Genomic DNA, 18247 nt, shown 5'->3' with positions numbered 1-18247 from the left:
TCCGTCGCCCTGAACTCTCTCTGACAAACCTCTTAGAAGGCTTAAATGCTAGTGGCCTTGAGACGTCCTTTCTATCGATAGTGTTAATGTCAGCAAATTCTTAATCGGAATGCTTCACAGGGTAGTTTTTTTTAAATTCATATGAAAATATATATATATTTATGATTTCTGTACATATTTACTTTTAATACAAGATCAATCAGAATATACTCTTGAGTTTCTATGGTGCCTTCCTAAATTTCAAATAAAAATTAAAAAAAAAAAGAATTTAGTCCTTCAGATTGTCATATTTTTCAAAAAATAATTGAAAAATTCAGAACATAACCTCTAGCGATTTGTTTAAGTGTTCAGAAAAAGTAACAATTTCAGGACCTTTACATTTACTTAATATAAGTATGTATTCCGTTCCAAATTTTATTTTCAAAAATTAATTAAATGTTCTGCATTACTTATAATATTTGGTATACAGAATTCGATTACCTTCATCGGAAAAAATGAAGAGCATGGTATTCTGAGAGAGACACAGTATACAGTATAATACAACTATATACGTATATAAAATACAATTGAATAAATAATTACAAATTAAATATCAGTCTTATTAGACCCTGCTTTTAAGTAATAGAAATACAAGATCAATCAACATATGTATACACTTGATTTTAAAATATTTTAAATTGTGTTGTTCCTTGATGCACAAATAATTCCGGTAAAACGCAATCATAAGCTAAACATGATTTTTGACTACTGTGTGCCCCAGCCAAATACGCAGCTCTATAGGCGCTAACTCGTGATCTGGCCGAATTGTCCTTAGTCAACACTGACTCCACCCACTTCAATAACCTGAAATATTACAAACAAAATTATATTAGTAGTTTAAAGAGTTTGACCGATTAATGCAAAGTTGATAACATAATTAAAAGTTTTATGCCTAAAAAAAACACCGAACGGTGCTTTAAATTGTAGGATTGCACATTTCTATTTTTTCCGTATTATATCTCATTTTGACGAATGGCTAACAAGTCGACAATTGTTCCAGAATGGAGCTTCTTCACATATTTTAGCCTATGAAGTTAAAAAGGTTTAATTAGAGCAGTAAGTCAGGTATGAAATTCTTTAAAATTATTCTGGTAAGTAATCTTTAATTTCAAGAATTCCAAAACCGGTCCAAGTACACAAAACATGTGCTACAACGGATAAAATTATTAATACTTATTGCTATAAAGATTTTTGTTTTTCATCATTTGGAAATGTTAATGAGTTATAAGAAAGAAATTTAATCTTCAATATTAATTTTCAAGCGAGAAACAAAAGATAGAAGATTTCATTTTAGTGCCGACAAGGTGTTCGCACAGTAACTAACGTTCCTTTTCTTTAATCATAAACCTAAGGGAGGTTAGAATCACCTGGTTAAAAAGTAATTTAACCCCACCTTAACTTTTAATGGTTGAATATGAGGTAGTTAAACTTCATTAAAGTTTATGTCAAGACTAAGAAGTATACAAGGTTTATAAACTTTGAATATTCTCGATTAAGGTTCACTTTATTATTTAGTAAACGAGAGGTCTTTTAAGAGATTAATGTTATTGAACAAAACATTATTTTCTTCATTATGTTAGAGTGCCTGTTAATAGGTAACTATTGCTTTTTATCACGATCCTAGTTATGAAAACAAATATTTTCTTTAATCACTTATTGTGGATGTTAATCCTCTCCACGGATAGCTATGTTCTAGGGATAAATCTGTACGAGGTTCGAATATCCTATCTTCATCGGGAGATGCGACAGTAAGGAATATCACATCCACCTTCTTCATGGCCAACCTATAATTTTCATCTATATTATTTGGTAAGATTCTTTATGAAATTTGAATTTTCAATTTTGATATTGTTGTGATAAAATCGTTTTTAAATAATTGAAAATCGTAAAATATTCACAAAAACCATTGTGCTAATATATTTTAACGATTCGTTTAAAAATATGGCTAATTCTAAATGTTGAGAAATTGCTTACAGTTAGCCTACTTTTTAAAATCACCTTGTTCGCGAAAATGATTTAAAAAAAAATCAATGTTTAGTTAGAAAGACCATCAAGTCACTTTATTCTCAATGTTTTCTTTCGTTATTACGGGTTACGTAAATTTTTGAAAGAAGATATTTTTCAAGTGTGTGTAGTTTGACGAAGATCATATTTATGTACAGTAGACTGGTTACTGAAATCCTGCAATCCAGAGGTTGTCTAAGAAGGTAGAAGACTGTACAAAAACCTCATTCGTTGTTGTGGCGCTTTAATGATAAAAAAAGGTATACGTGAAGGGTCTTATAGGTGTTAAGCATGAACTTTAGTTGGATAGGTTTAAGTTCTGCTTATACCAAACTACATGCAATGAACAATTGCGGGAGATCTTGGAAGTGAATTGCTGTTGAGGGGTTGTCACGAACCTGACGTGTGATCAAAGCTTTAGGTTCGAGTTTAATAAATTCCCTGAGTGACTTATTTTATTTTCCAATTGAAGGATAAGTGGGGTTAAAGCAATGAAGATATAGCCAGATGGAACAAAACCAATCTTCTAATTAAAAAACCATGCTTGCTTCTGCGACGAAAAAACTTGAAACCACAAGCATCTTTTTTTACAGTGTTTTCATTGGTTAGTGCAATTATATTTTGTAAATTTAATTCAACCATTTTGTTATCCTCGTATATGTAATTGTTAAAGCGGCTAATTCTCTTGTCATGTTCAAAGGGTTTGAATATAATTTTATTAAAGCCGAGCAGAATACACCTAGACACTGCTTTTAATATCATTTAATGTCACATTTTCCCCAGAACTAGCTAAAGTCACTTTGTAATAACCGTAATAGTGTGTTACTCAAGCAGATTTTAGCCAAGAAAATAAGAGATAAATACAGAAAATAAAGAAAATTACTTTAACCTCATCTTCTACCAAAGTGATTAATTTTTAATTTTTTTAATTGTTTAATTAATTGTTAGTCTAACAGAGCCAAGTCCGAAAAAAAATTTGTGCTCCACACTAAATGTTATTGTGACCATAGCGCTGATTTAGCAGCGAGATTAGCTCAGTGGATTAGATTAGATTAAATTAGGGCGGCCTCAAGGCCTACGCCACCGCGACCCCTATGGATCTATTCACAGTGCACTTTAGACAAGATTGACTTTATCAAGAGTACACTGTCCAGGCACAGTCCCATCCTAGGCGCCAATAACCTCAAATATAGATGCTTCTTAAATACTAGTAATACAAAAAAAAAAATTGTTACATTAGTGAGCAGTTTGATAAAAGAAATAAAAGAGTGCTTTTTGCAAATTTGAGATTTAAGAAATTTTCAGCATACGAAAATTATACTAAATTATCATTTCAATATTACAGTGAAGAGGAATGAGGTTGGTGAATGAAGACTATGCTCTAGGCCGGTAAAATGGCTATTTAGAACAAGGTAATTTTTGAATAGAGAAACCCGATGGAAAAAAAAAATAAAAGAAGAACTCTTGCAAATTTTACATAAATCCGCTAAACAAAGCCAATAAATAAGTAAATGTAAGTGAAGTGCATAAAAATAAATACTTACGAATCGTTAAATTAGCCAAGTAAGAAAGTTAAATATTCTGTTAATCAATATTCGCCATTTGTTTTATCTTAAAAGTATTTAATAAATCGGCTTAAATTATTAGAAAATCTCCCATTTAAAGTTTGAATTACGTCAGTAAAGTTTGAAAGAAGTTTGTATTAATAACTTTCATTAATACAAGAATTGTATTCATCTATTTGAAATAAGTCTGATTATCAATAGACATTTTATTGATAAAGGAATTTCAACTGATGGAGAAATAATTTGAGATACTTCATTTAAAGAATGCTCCAAGAGCTTAATTAAAACGTAAAATCCAACTAGAGGCAAATTTATTTGCTTAAATGAACTTATAAAAGTTTTCAACAAAAACTAGAACCTTCTAAGTATATTGTAAATAGTGTTGAATGCAGATTAATCTTAACTTACTTAAAAGTTTTAATTAGTTGGAGCGTTCATGGAATTTTCTAAAAGAAACGAAAGCTTTATTTGCTAAATTTTTCTGCAACGTTGTATTTAGTACAAAGAATCAACCAGTTCAAGTATGATATATCGTATATGAGCATAACTAATATTTACTCAGTGGCTTAGTGATAAGAGCCACTATCAGCCTATGATGAAAGCGTTCTTTTGCAATAATGCTATTGAAGCCACCAAAGGATTGGCGTGAAAGTTTGTGGGCCTGTTGCGAACCAAAACGATGTGTCTAGATGTGGATCTCCACTACACACATCTGTGTGTAGAGGGTATTGTCTAACGAAGAAGCCTTTATTTGAAATCACATTAAGAGCAATTATTTTTCCAAATATATTGTAAATCAAGTCGCGACCTCATCGGGAACATCATTTTAGTTCATAATATAGCTCAAACTAGTCATTTGCGACGGATACTTAAGCAAGCAATCCGAACCACTGGAAACTTCTTGCGAATGACAATTCAAGGTTTCTGTTCCAGCTGCCTGTCCTTACATTTTTCTCCCCCTAGATGACGGAAAGTGTTTATATGTAACGTGAGAACACTTCCGGAAGCCGGGTGTACTTGCAAGCGTCAATAAATTATCCCATATTCTGCGTATATATTTGTCACTTTTCTATTTTTAGCCAATGACCGAGACATTCAGGATAGTATCCTCAAAACGGGACATTTGGTAAACACATAAGTACAGAATGATATGGATTTTTGCTCACTCAAAAATAAAGCGTTTTTGCAGGGGTGAAAAATAAAAATTTAGGTTTTATGTTGTGATTTTAAGCGTAAAAGCCAAGGTTTTTCTTGAATGGTACCCAAAATTCACGGTCGGAGACATATTATTGGTAGTAACTTTCTTCTATGGAAGCTTAAGGGCATCCTTACCTCAACTTACTACTTCATCCGAAAATCATACCTTGCTAGTAGCTACTTTATGGTTGTACAAGACACTCCGTTTTCTCCCATATTCCGTATACTCGCAGGAGTCCCAGGGAGTAAACTTGTTCCCCTCCTTTAGACAATTTATACTGCTGACCTCCCACTGCATCCAAACCCTGCCATACACCTTCGCTGAGATACGGACATTTTATCGTCTTACAATGATCCCGTCATGGCAAATCGCCATCCCATCTCTATGCCCTAGAACCTTGGCTATGTAAGTGAAGAATTAAGGTTAATCAAAGGAAATCCAAACACCTAGTCTTCACATTAAGCCGCTCCTTCCCATACATATCAACCGTACATACATAACAACCGTACTCTTACGTTACGAAAATTCATTACCTTGGACTTTACCTTTACAAACGACTAACCAGGAATCTTCATTCTCGATCAAAAGGAACTATTGAATAACAGATTTAACTTTTGAAAAAACTACTAGACAAACGTTCGAAACTGACATTAGGTACGTTACGAAAGCAGCAGTACTACTCACTCACTACTAGCTCCTATGTGAAATACGGGATAGAACTGTACGGGACAGTCAAACATTCGAACCTTTATCGCATCCAATCTCTTCAATCCAAAATGCACCCTAGAGAATGCTCTTTTCTACGTCTCTAACCAAGCTTTTCAAAATGATGTTAAAATTCCCTTCGACTCTTTTCCAAGTCCAAAATTCTTTAGTCCAAGCCCTCTCAACTAATCTAGCACGACGTTTGAAGCGTCGATGGCCTAGCCACCAACTGCGAATGTACGAGGGTCGTTTGAAAAGTCCGTGCAAAGTCAGAGAGATAGCACCACTGGCGCGTATCGAGGTTATGTTTAGTTAGTAGCATCTCTTGGAAGAACACACACCAAGTTTCAGCCAGATCGGTCTATTTCTTTGTGTTTGGCATTCGTTAGAATCGAGGAAGTCGAGTGATTTTCAAAAAATGGACGAAAAAGAATGTCGTGTGTTGATTAAACACTACTTTATGAAAGGCAAAACGCCTCAGGAGACTAAAGAGAAGCTTGATAAACATTATGGAGACTCTGCACCTTCGATTAGAACAGTTTATAAGTGGTTTCAAAATTTTCGGAGTGGCCATATGGGCACAAGTGACGCTGAACGTTCTGGACGCCCTATTGAGGTTACTACTCCAGAAATCATTGATAAAATCCATGATATGGTGATGGATGACAGAAGAGTGAAGGTGCGTAAGATTGCTAGTGCTGTGGGCATCTCGAATGAACGGGTACATAATATTTTGCATCAACATTTGGACATGACAAAGCTATCCGCAAGATGGGTGCCGCGATTGCTCACGCTTGACCAAAAACGAAATCGTGTGAAGTGTTGCAAGGACGGTTTGCAGCTGTTCCAGAAGAATCCGCAGGACTTTAAGCGTCGTTTCGTCACTGTGGATGAAACATGGATACATCACTACACTCCTGAGACCAAAGAACAATCTAAACAATGGGTTACCAAGGGGGAATCTGCGCCAAAAAAGGCGAAGACCGTTCCTTCGGCCGGAAAGATTATGGCGACTGTCTTTTGGGATTCGCAAGGAATAATCCTCATCGACTATCTGGAAAAGGGTGAAACTATTACAAGTGCATATTATTCATCGTTATTGGACCGTTTGAAAACCGAGTTGCAAGAAAAACGCCCACGATTGGCCCACAAAAAAGTCCTTTTCCATCACGACAACGCACCAGCTCACACCTCAGCAGTTGTGGTCGCAAAATTAATGGAAATAGGGTTCCAACTCGTTTCACATCCCCCCTATTCTCCAGACTTGGCTCCCTCGGACTACTATTTGTTCCCCAATATGAAGAAATGGCTGGCGGGAAAAAGATTTTATTCAAACGAGGAGGTGATTGCAGAAACGAATGACTATTTTTCAGACTTGGACAAATCTTATTATTCGGAAGGGATCAACAAACTAGAGCAGCGTTGGACGAAGTGTATAAGCCTAAAAGGAAACTATGTTGAAAAATAAAAAAGGTTTACCCCAAAAAATTAAGTAGTTTTTATTTTTGCACGGACTTTTCAAACGACCCTCGTAGTGTCGACTGTTTAGTATGGCAGCCATGAATCTCCTGCCATGATGACATATTTCTGCTATCGTTGGATGGCCGTAGTTCACGTCAGTCGTGTGGCCTTTAGCCTATCAGCACACTCATTTATGGACTATCTGTTTTACTTGTTGCATTTATTTCTGTGCAGTTGTAAAAATCTCAATAAAGGTTGAAAAAAAAACCATATTTTACTCTACTGAAATTAGTGTGCACCTAGCAAGACAGGAGTCATTAAAAGAACTCTTTTAGTCCATCAAACGAGCGAATTTAAACCAATTAATGTCCTTCTGTTAAAAAAGTGAAGTTTGGTAAAATTTAAAAGTTATAACTAAGAATCACAGCGAAAAAAAATGTACCAGACGACAGTGATGTTTCATAAAATGGTTTAAATTCAAGATAAAAAAGAAGTAATGTTATTGTAATATTCTTAAAATGTCGAAATGTACAGATAAATCATTCATCTAACGTTGAAACACACTCTTCTATAAATTTTTTGTCCATATGTGACGCTAAATAATCATAATAAGAATGTACAGCAGCATTCATCTACGTGCATTGAATCCAGTTCACTGAACAGTCACATCTGCCGTAGTTGGTTAAAGCCTAGCAGGTAGGACCCAGTACCGACCTAAATATCATCTACCGAGGGCATAAATGGATGATATTTCGAATGAAAACATGAATTGTTACCTCTCTCTAAACAAAAACCTCAAAGAATTGCTCTTATTTATATTCACAGATAACGTTGTAAATGTTAAATTTCCTTCCCATCATCTAGTAACTATTATGATAAAAGATATCACAAAACGAAGACACAACATCAAAAAACTTCCAAAAATTAATTATTCATAAAAATTGTTAAAATGATAAAGTATAATAGTTCATTATAAGCGCTTTAAATTTAGGTTCTTGCAGTTTACTCGGACCTTAGATTAACATTTGACATTGTTTCGTAAGTAGTATCCGTTATTGAAGTACAACGAAACAAAAAAGTGTGTCTCTCTTACTTTGGTTCTTGTTCTAAAACAGAATATCGCTATCAGTTCAAATAGTGAAATTTCATTTAGGTATCACGAATAAGGTGATAAGGTAATAAGGTGTTGGTTAATACTTTAATCGATATTTCAATAATATTGTATATGTTTTAGTTCAAATGATTCAAACGAAAGTATAACTTCGCAAGATAAATTCAATAGTGGCGATGATTTTCTCTATATAATCATTGTGCTAGTCGCTCGCACATTAATCTACCATTTTTATTCAAAACATTTTGCTAGAAAGATATGATTAAGAGCTCTTTTTGGAGAAGGAGTAGTCTGGTTTCCTCTAACGTGCCATTACAGTTTATTGTACTCACTTGCCACCTGCATGGTGGAGAATAAGAATCAATTGTTAGACCGAGTTTCAAATATGATGAAAATTGGCGAGTTGAACTGAAAGTGCCACTTTACCGAATGAATTTTTCCTTTGGAGCCATTCAGCAGACAAGAGCGCTACGGAACTATCCGCTGAATGGCGCACTTTTTTTAGCATCGCTCTCACAACATGTTATGGCAGCGGACGCCATCTTATGGAGCGGAAATTTTCTATGCTACTTCGACGGAGCGGTGATCGCTACTAGCAAAGTACGTGTATTTATAAAAACAATTTTGAAATTTTTCCAATTATTTTGGTAATTAAACGCAACTCTCCCAAAATTACCAAATAATTATTAAACTTTCTTGTTCGTAACAGATGTAAAATTAATTTTTAGCTATTTTGTGTATGCTTGAGAACATCTAAAGCTCTTAACATTTGATTTTTCTTAGAAAAATCACTCGGAAAACTACTTATTTCCCGATATTAAGAAAAATACTAACTTTACTGCCTTGGCAATATTTTTATTAGAAAGGGGATGAAAAAATACATAAAAATGACCAATCGCGTGCTCTTCTTTCTCTTCGATAACAAGTTAAAAAATTGAAATGTGATTAATAAATACTAGATTTTGAAATGGCCTATCACCTTTTAATTTAAAAGAAGAGTAGTTTTTTATTTGACCGATTCCTCGCCATATTAATTCGAAAAAAGTTTATGTTTAGGTTATATTAGTAGCAGAGCGTTCAGAGAAATAAAGCGCTCCCTTTGGGAGCGATCTGGTAGCGCTCTTGTCTGCTGAATGCGCCCAATGATTTTATTTAAACTTTGTACAATGGGAACAAATACAACTTTTGCTAATAACATTTTTCTGGGGAATTCAGTTATTTAACTGTACATCTGTGAAAAAGGTGGATACATTCCTTATAAAATGATAAGAATTAAATATGACAAATCTACGGAATTTGAAGAAAAAATTTGCAAGTTGGAAGTTGAGAATAGTATTATGAAAAGTCGTGTAAGATTTTATTGTTGACAGTGATATGATTTATATCAAATGCATTTATTATTTAATATTTCTGGGGAGCAAAATGTTATTGTCGTCTCAGAATTCCACCTTTTTTTTTGCACAGACTTGTAAGTCAATTCCCCTTTTGCTGACGCTGCTTGCCTGCTTTGTGAGATTAACAGCTTTAACAATAGACCGATTCCAATTAAAAATTCAACTAAAAAATATTGTAATTTCCCCTTTATTCATTTCCCGATAGTTAAAAGTGTTTGGAATAATCAATTACAGATGCTAAAATTAGCACAAACGTCAACCTCATATTTATATTTTCAATATATTCATTCAATCAATGAATAATTGAGAACATAAATAGAACATTATTTGGTGGTGAACCAACAATGGGTAGAAGCATTGTGGTTATTACCAAGTGAGTAGCAGCCTATAGATATAATATGGGTGTCCTATTAAACAATATCGAGGAACGTTCGGCATTGTGGTACTGCAGGTGGGTTATCTTACTCCCACAGAGAACCCATACAATATCTCGTCTCATAACCAATCATACCCATATCTACTTCTATTACACACGTCACTTAACCATTATTTAAACTGTGCAAGGTATTTTATTTATTAATACAGAGTTATTTTTTTTACTTATTTTACCATTTATTTATCAGAGAGCAGATTACAGATTTCCAATTTTTATTAAAACCGGATATCACGTTTCGAGGTCTTATATTTATTTATTTTTACAAATTGGTCTCTCTTTTGAGGGTGTGCGGGAATCTGAACACTCAAGGATATTTGATTTAGGTTTAACGATGGATAGATAAGTAGCGAAATCATTTCACTTGGCTGTGTGCGGAACCAGAGACACGTAACTCTTATTTAATGGTTTTTCAGATTGGAAGCCGAAGAAAACATTTCAGTCGTACTTTCATAAATTAAAAATCTCCTCCCCCCCCAAGAAGTAATGATTAAGCGTTATCATTAAAAAATAAAAAAAATACACGTATGCTATTCAGTTTCTGAATAAAGCTCACCGAAATAACTAACTACGACAAATAAGTCAAAAATTGAATATTTGGCATTAAGTTCCTAAGTTTCTGACGATATTGTTTTGTGGAACTCTAGTATTAATGAGTAATTAGAAATAAAATAAAACAAATTAAAAGTTACCCTATTACAGTTACACAATCAGTTAGTTTTATTTCATTACTATAATTATATATTATATAAATTTGTTGACAACAAATTAATATTTGTAATAAAACAAAAAAATTTATTAAAGAGCATAGTTTTTTATTTTTAATTACCGAATCAAATTCTGAAAAATCTTTTATCAAATTTTTAACTGTCCGTCTTTAAAGAATATAATTTATTCGTCTTTCGATTTGTGTACCAACAGCACATTATGTAATTTTTACATTGTTTAGCAATGCTGAGAAACATGATGTATTCTCTTTTTCAGTTTATTCTTTTCTTATTCAAAATGAATAACTGTGTTAGATTTGATATGCATCAGTCCAATCAAAATATATACAAATATATCTTAGATATGCTTACCAAGATACTGGTTTAACTGTTTCAGATCTTGCCTGTGAATTTCCAACAGTACAGGCAATGTGTTCCAAACAAGATGAAGACTGAAGAAAATCCAGCAATGCCCTTCCAGAGGGGCCGCCCTCCGTTGAAGCAGGCATATCCATAGTCATTGTTGATTGGTTTTGTTTAGAAAACATCATATATAATAGCGGTAGAAATATGGGAGAGGCAGCTAATAATACTCCAAAAGGCAATGCTAACTTCAATATTGCTATTTTGGCCATAAACAGCAACGGTAATTTGATCAGCATAGCACCAATTATGGCTGCGAGTAGTGGTTTCATTAATGTGGATAGTGAACCACCACAACCTGAAACTGTAAAATAAAAAAAAATAATAATAATTTATGTGGGGAATGAATATTAAGCCTACTGGATTTCCACGCGAAAATCCCTGGTTCGAACCCAGCTGTTGTTGGTCTGCACAGCCTGTAACGAGAGAACAATGAGTCTGGAGACCGGCAGTGTACTGAAAAAAGCTCCAGGCGCCATGGTCTCAGATGTTGACATAACTTACATTTAAAATAAATAAATAATATGCCCGTTTATAAATCCAAACAATATTCTAGATATTCTTGCTATAATTATATGGCCAACAATTAATTATTTTTTATAATATTTAGATAATAATTGATTTACTTTTAATAATATATTACATACTTTTTAATGATGTTTGTAAAATGGTCGACTTTAACAGAACAATAAGCGAAATCATCAGAATTGTAATGCGTACGAGTGTTAGCCATAGCAATATCCCTGGATATGGCTTTTGGGTAGGATCCAATAATCAAGAGAATGGTAATGTTCACTGACATGGTCACACATTACCTACCCCATCACACACTAGCTGGCATTCAATCTATCTACACAAACTTTTATCGTTGGTCATTTAATCTAAGCAGTGTATTTTGCTATAGCTATCTGAAATTTTTAAATAAACTGTTTCACAAAACTCGATTAAAGATAGCTTTTAAATTTATTAGGTTTGAGCTTCAAATTTCCTACCTAAATTTCAGAAAATTTATCTTTTATAGTGTAACATGGGTACGTTTTAACGAGTGTTTTTTCATTGCACATTAACAATCAGGCGATAAAATGGAGGTTACAACATAATCTCTTTTTTATACCCCAAGTTGTATAATTACACTAATTTTAATAATTTCCACGGTGTACACAATTACCACTAGAAAGAAGCCTGTTTCCAGCTAAACGACTTTGCAAACCTTGGCTCTGCCAGCCTCCGGATATATTACTTTCTTGTAACAGACATCACTGTTCATCAAAGGACAATGAGCTGTAAGAATTGCTTAGGAAGAGAAATGCAAAACAGCTGGATTCGAACACGGAATCACTGAACTAAGTCTTTCATTAATGTAATTCTTAATATTTGAAATATACGAAATACTTGAAAGAAAGAGTTATTGTTATACGATCATTTCACAAATTGAAAATACAACAAATCTAGGAGATTGAAAAATCCATAATTTAAGTAGAAAAATGCCTAGCTAACAAAATGTCAAGTTGTAAACTTTTCTCTTTTTGCGAGAGTATAGTTTTAGATCTTGTATTAATAATTATCTAATTTTATCAAATACCTATGTTTCATGCCGTCCCTCCAAGTCTAATAATTAATATTGTCAACATTTTTTTCCATCTCTTGCAATATTGATTTTAGGCTGAAATATAAGTTGCCAATTACCGACTTTTATTCTAATCTTGCTTTGGAACAATTTCTTGCATGGATCTGGAATCATTCTGGCCGTAATTCAATGCTCTCCCAGCAGAAAGTGGACTTCACTAGCGCTTCAGCGTTTGACCTGATTGGCTCAGTTTCTCACTAACAGCTGAAACGCCCTTAAGTAACTCATAAGCCTTCCGAAACGTTTGCAGAATATTTGAGACTCGCCCAAGGGTACTGTTATAAGTTTTGGATTGAATCAAAAGATTGGATGCTTATTCTATTTCTTTTTATGTTATGTTCGTTTTAAAAAGATCCCAAGCTCGAAAATCTTTTAATCGAATGCCTTCAAAATGACAGAATTTTTTAATTTAAAATTTAGGTATATACATTTTTAATTTGAATACAAGTAAATGAAGTAGTACTTGTAAAATTACCGGCCAATAAAATTGTATGGTAACATAGCATTGTTTAGTATAACACTGCTGTACAAGTCCTTTAACTAAATAAACATTTTGAAAATGAAATCCTTTGAACATCTCCTGTATAGTGATCAAAGATTTGATAGAAGAATCGATTGGTAGTTCTATCTGTCTTAGATAATCTATTTAGTCTCACCTGATAGCTTGTCTCTCTTATTGTACTCATCTTATTTACCTTGCCTTCCTCAAAATAACACTAATCGAATTTAATTCAAAGAATAACATGTAACAATTAATTTCCTTTCTTACCTCCCTAGAAGAATTACTCTGAAGGTAATTAAAATCTGAACGATCAGGCAATAGAGTGATGAGTAGGGAACGGATTCGTATGTATTTACATATTTTTTTTAGGCAATTTACAGACGTTTTTCAACTAGAAGTATTCATACTTACACTTTTTAAGCCGTTTGAGTCTACTTTTATTTCACATATTTCCACATATTTGGATGTTATCGCATATTTATACATATTTGATTAAAATAAATAAATATTTCTACATATTTAATCAAAATATGTAAATATTTTTTCATATTTTTCATTTTGGGCATATTTTCATAATTGGGAGGTGGTTGACAGGAACTGTGAACCACAGACTGTAGGGCTGTGAATCACAGTGGGTACAATGGTTATTGTAATTTACACAGAATGCTGCTAAACAGTGACGGGCACTTGTTAGTTCTTTGAAGTTGTTCTGACGTTGTCTGTTCTTTCAGCTCGTTCGTTGAAGTGTCCAATTCATTTCAATTCGGTCACTTAGTGTATTCTTTTTTGGGTGAAATGCTACGAACATCGGCCTCAAACAAACAACTGGTTGCTAAATATCTTCGCGAGTTTCCAGCAGAACCTTTTCAAAGTGATGAAGACATTTTGTACTGCACAGCTTGTGACAAGCACGTTTCTTGCTCTCAACGTTCCCAAGTCACCCAACATATTGCCACCGGATCGCACATAGAGAATAAAAACAGAAAGAAAGAGAAGACGTCCTATCAAGACTTCCCTACATCTCCATCATCAAGTAAGTCTACTCTGAGTACAGATCCGTGTCGGGCTTTGGTTAGAGCAGATGTCCCTTTCCACAAACTTAAAAATCCTCATTTCAAAGGAATTTAGTCGTTACAAGTCCATCTTACGCCCAGATCGTCGTCACTTTACGTTCCAACATTTGAAATTTCATGTGGTTGCAAACAATTTAGAAGAGTGAAGTTTTCAACATTAAAAATTTAACACATCTTTTTATAAATTGTAAAAATGTTCTTTTCTTGTATAAATAATTATAACTTGCCCCCCCCCTAAAAATTCCATTTTCATAAAAAAAAATGTCCATTTTACTTAAATATTCCAGAAAATATTTTAAGAAAATCCATATTTTCCACATAATTGACGAAAATAAATGCATATTTTAATTAAATATTTGGCATTTTTAAATACATAAAAATCCGTTCCTTAGTGATGAGTAACCAATCTTGTTCAGTATTATGAAACATTCATTTTTCAGAATGATATTTTTTTTCACGCAATTTGAAATTTTAATGTCAATAAAATAATTTGTTTCGAAAGCAATGTGGTTTGAAGATTTCTTCAAAATTAATGTTTATTATTATTATTATTATTTTAAATGATTTAGGGCACGTCAAGGTTATTGGCACCCGGATCTTTTTTCAGTGCACTGCCGGCCTCCGGACAGTGTTCTCCCGTTACGGACAACACTGTCCATCACCGGACAGTGACCTGTAGGAAGAGAAAATCTAAGGGTCAGCAGCTGGATTCGAACCCGGGACCTCCACGTAGGAGTCCAGTATGCTAACCTCATAGCTAATCCCTTCCCTTATTTTTTTTTTTTTTGCGCATCAACAGCTGAGGTTATTAGCGCCCGGAGCTTTTTCCAGTGCACTGCCGGCCTCCGGCAGACAACAAATTTTCATAAATTCATGTGGCCATTCTGTTGAAAATGTGACCTAAGTTTTACTAAATTTTGTTTTCTTGAGTATATTTACATTTATCAATGATAGCAAATATTTTTTTAAAACTGAAAAATAAATACTCACGAGAAGGCAAAGAAGTGATTGCTGGCGGAACCCACTTTTCCATTGTCTGTCCATAAGAAAGACTTGAGTCGTATCCGTCATATTGGTGACTTGGATATCCAGTAAAGTCTCTTCTTTCACCTGTGGCATTCATGCAGTTTGCACTTCCAATCAAAACGATGGTAAAAAAACAAAGATAGATCATCCTAAACAGAACAGAAAAACTAATTCAATTCTTAACTATTTATGCACACATGGCATTCAGTTGGTGGTTCAGGTTCGGGAGTTCATACCATCGGGAATCATATCTATCAAAGAATCACAGTCTTTATTGCTTTAATTTCATCAAACCTATTTCAGTTATTTATTATTATTAATTTTTTTAAGGCGCATCAACATGGAAGGTCTTTAGCTCCCGACAAGCTCTCTCACGACAATACTGTCCATCGGCGAGCAGTGAGCAAGGGAGTCCAAATTTGACAGGGCTTACTTAATTCACTGCACTACTTATTTTTATTTTATTTAATTTTTATTTATTCAAAATATAATTTGAAAATTAGTTCACAAATATGTTTAATATTATAGTCTAGTGTGCCCCCCTATTATCGTATTGTGCCTTTACACTTTGGAAATCCTGCTCTAAAGGGTTATTTCCGTGTTTATTCAAGTTAAAACCTTAAGAATTTTATCAATGGAAGGTCGTATGGGTGTTCAAGATATGAGATTTTTTTTAAAGATATGAAATCGAATTCTTTTGTGGTCAATAAAAATAAATATTTATAGGAGATCTCAAGCTAGTGGGAAAACTAAATAATTTACCTGCGATCAGCGTGTTTGGATGGACTTGGGCTAGCCGGTGTCTAACTGCGACACCCTCCACAGTGGTATTGAACTTATATACATGTCCTTTAGAACTATTGTTATGTAAACAATAAACATTCTCCCACTGACGAACCAAACTTCTTCGAGTAGTTAGTGACAAACTTTCTCTATACTCAAAAGCAAACTAATTTCCATTTCCATTTCATTTTTATGACACCAGTTAAACTGCGTTTTAAACTGTAATACCAAGTTGGAAAACATTTCCATGTATTAGTTATAATTGTTGGAAAAAAAAGTTAGTGGTTTAAACTAGAGCAAAAAAAAAAGGTTTAGAACATTGATGTAAACATCAAGGCCGTAAGAAGAAGTGAAATGATACATTTTGGAAGAATAATATTACTTAATGTATCTGTAAAGAAAAGGGCATTGGAAAATAGCGTTCCACTGGATTAGCAAGAACGCCATTACATTATATTGTAATGTACACTAAAACTTTCAAACTCAAGCAACTACATATTCCGCACAAGATGTAACTTAAGTTTTATGATATCTACCTGTAGGACCATCATAACTGACTAACTGCGCAACATTATTTCTCTTCCTAGGTTGATGGACCCCAATCTCTCTATTCAGTTGAGTGACGTTTTTTTTATTATTCGTTTATTTGAGTATTCATTCCATTAAAACCAATATTCAAAACTAGAGTTATGTTTTTGACAAGGGATTAAAGTAAGGCTCACCATACGTCCCGTATTGACCGCAACTGTCCTCGTTTTGAAAGTACGATGCCGTAGTCCAGGCCAGTGAATAAATTATGGAGTACAGTTTCAGTTCAGCTTGGTCGCTGAAAAGATATTCACAATAATGAATAATTTATGGTCTGTAGAATAGGTAAATTGGTTGAATCAACAATAAAATTTTTATTTATAGCGTTGCAAACTTAACTGTGTACTAAATTTATGCTATAAAAATAATGTTTTTAAAAATGTTCATGCTAGGGATAAATTTGAATTTGAATTTGAAAATGTTTATTTACAATTTAAATTTTTTTATACAAATATATATAAAAGGAGGTTTCAGGCTGCATGCCTATATCCTCTCCACAACATATCAACATTTACATTGGGTACAAGTCCAACTTAATGCTAAGGCAAAAAATTTAAAAAACCCTTACTAAGGGATAAATAAAACTTTTTAATAACACGTTATGTTCAGTAAAAAATATGCTTTTTGATAAATAGTACCTTCACTATTTGGCCTAATTAAAGGCTTAAACGTAGAAGGCGTTACTTTCTGTTTTTTTTTTATTCCTAATTTCAGAAAAATATTAGGCTAAGTCTAATTAAAGCGTATTTTTTAGAATTTCACATTAAGGTTCGCTGAAACAAGCGCAATTGTAAGCTCATGTTATTCGTGATATAATTACTGTTTTTACCCTATTTTTGAAGAGGGGCAAGAAAGAGTAAAACGAATGTAGATGAGGGGAAAAATTAAGGTTTTTTTTTTTTTGTAGAAAAGAAGAAGGTTTTGTAATCATTATTATTTTTATTTAATTTAAGGAAGTCATTGGCGTCCTATGCCATTCTCAGTACACTGCTGGCCTCCAAATAGTGCTAATATTCATCCCCAACGCCCTTTAAGGGAGGCTTACATATCTCCTAGAAACTACTGAGGCTTTCTAGGAAACCTCAGGAAGAGCAGAGAGCCGTCAGTAAGGGATACCATGTCTAGCAGTAGTAAAATTTAGGAAGAGTATGAAGCCAATAGTCACAGATTATATCTCTCCACTGGCGACAGATTTCGAACTGATTCTGTAAAAAAAAAAAAAGCACTTAGAGCTCAAATAACCAAAATAGTCGATAGATGGAAAACCAGAAAAAGAAAAGACAGAAAAATTATAATTTTAAAGTTATCCATTTTGTGTACTATATGATTATAATTTGAAATAGCAATGCAAAGAAGTATTGGTTCAATTTCCCAATTTGGATTATTTTTATTCAATGTTTAATTCAAAAATTAAGTACGTAAGCTAATACCTATCTACGGTTTTCACATCTACTTTGATCAACATTTGGAAGACGAAATCCTGCAGCAAGACATTACTCTTTTTTTTCTTTAATTTGAGATGACATTCGATAAGTTCTACAATGTTGTATGATTGAAATATTTTGATTTCTGTCAATTCATTTGCTTTCAAACAAACAGTTCGTTTTT

The 18247-nt window shown here is 33.4% G+C and overlaps 1 protein-coding gene and 1 long non-coding RNA gene across 6 annotated transcripts; one reads left to right on the top strand and one right to left on the bottom strand.

Annotated features, from left to right (window-relative positions):
- On the bottom strand, positions 1-16893 carry LOC141449605 (uncharacterized). Of its 2 annotated transcripts, none has more exons than XM_074119166.1 (4): positions 16774-16893; positions 15233-15417; positions 10990-11344; positions 1-843 (listed from the first exon to the last, which is right to left on the bottom strand). In XM_074119166.1, exons 2-4 carry the CDS (start codon positions 15414-15416, stop codon positions 663-665), a joined length of 720 nt encoding a protein of 239 aa, XP_073975267.1. In that variant the 5' UTR covers position 15417; positions 16774-16893; the 3' UTR covers positions 1-662. The 2 variants fall into 2 exon arrangements, with proteins under 2 accessions (XP_073975267.1, XP_073975266.1); XM_074119165.1 differs by lacking the exon at positions 16774-16893 and adding an exon at positions 16031-16153 and having other exon boundaries at positions 3-843.
- LOC141449606 (uncharacterized) lies at positions 822-11153 on the top strand. 4 transcript variants are annotated; one of them, XR_012455616.1, is made up of 5 exons: positions 822-962; positions 1040-1104; positions 1725-1848; positions 3389-3556; positions 11015-11153. It is a non-coding gene; the product is annotated as an uncharacterized lncRNA (long non-coding RNA). The 4 variants fall into 4 exon arrangements; XR_012455615.1 differs by having other exon boundaries at positions 1040-1634; XR_012455617.1 differs by adding an exon at positions 2516-2647 and having other exon boundaries at positions 843-1634.
- Positions 16894-18247: the final 1354 nt, after the last annotated feature.

This window comes from Rhodnius prolixus, unplaced genomic scaffold (assembly GCF_049639745.1).
Source record: "Rhodnius prolixus isolate KJV_2025 unplaced genomic scaffold, Rpr scaffold_2, whole genome shotgun sequence".
NCBI lineage: Eukaryota > Metazoa > Arthropoda > Insecta > Hemiptera > Reduviidae > Rhodnius > Rhodnius prolixus.
The sequence above is the reverse complement of the archived record's forward strand: the minus strand, read 5'-3'. Positions and strand labels throughout refer to the sequence as shown.

What these genes read in the sequence shown, in the direction of transcription:
- LOC141449605 (XM_074119166.1), bottom strand. Translation starts at nt 15,416, where the DNA reads ATGATCTATCTTTGTTTTTTTACCATCGTTTTGATTGGAAGTGCAAAC. An exon ending in AATCACTTCTTTGCCTTCTC is followed by an intron (nt 11,345 to 15,232) that starts GTGAGTATTTAT and finishes TTTATTTTACAG; the next exon opens with TTTCAGGTTGTGGTGGTTCA. An exon ending in ACAGTTAAACCAGTATCTTG is followed by an intron (nt 844 to 10,989) that starts GTAAGCATATCT and finishes GTAATATTTCAG; the next exon opens with GTTATTGAAGTGGGTGGAGT.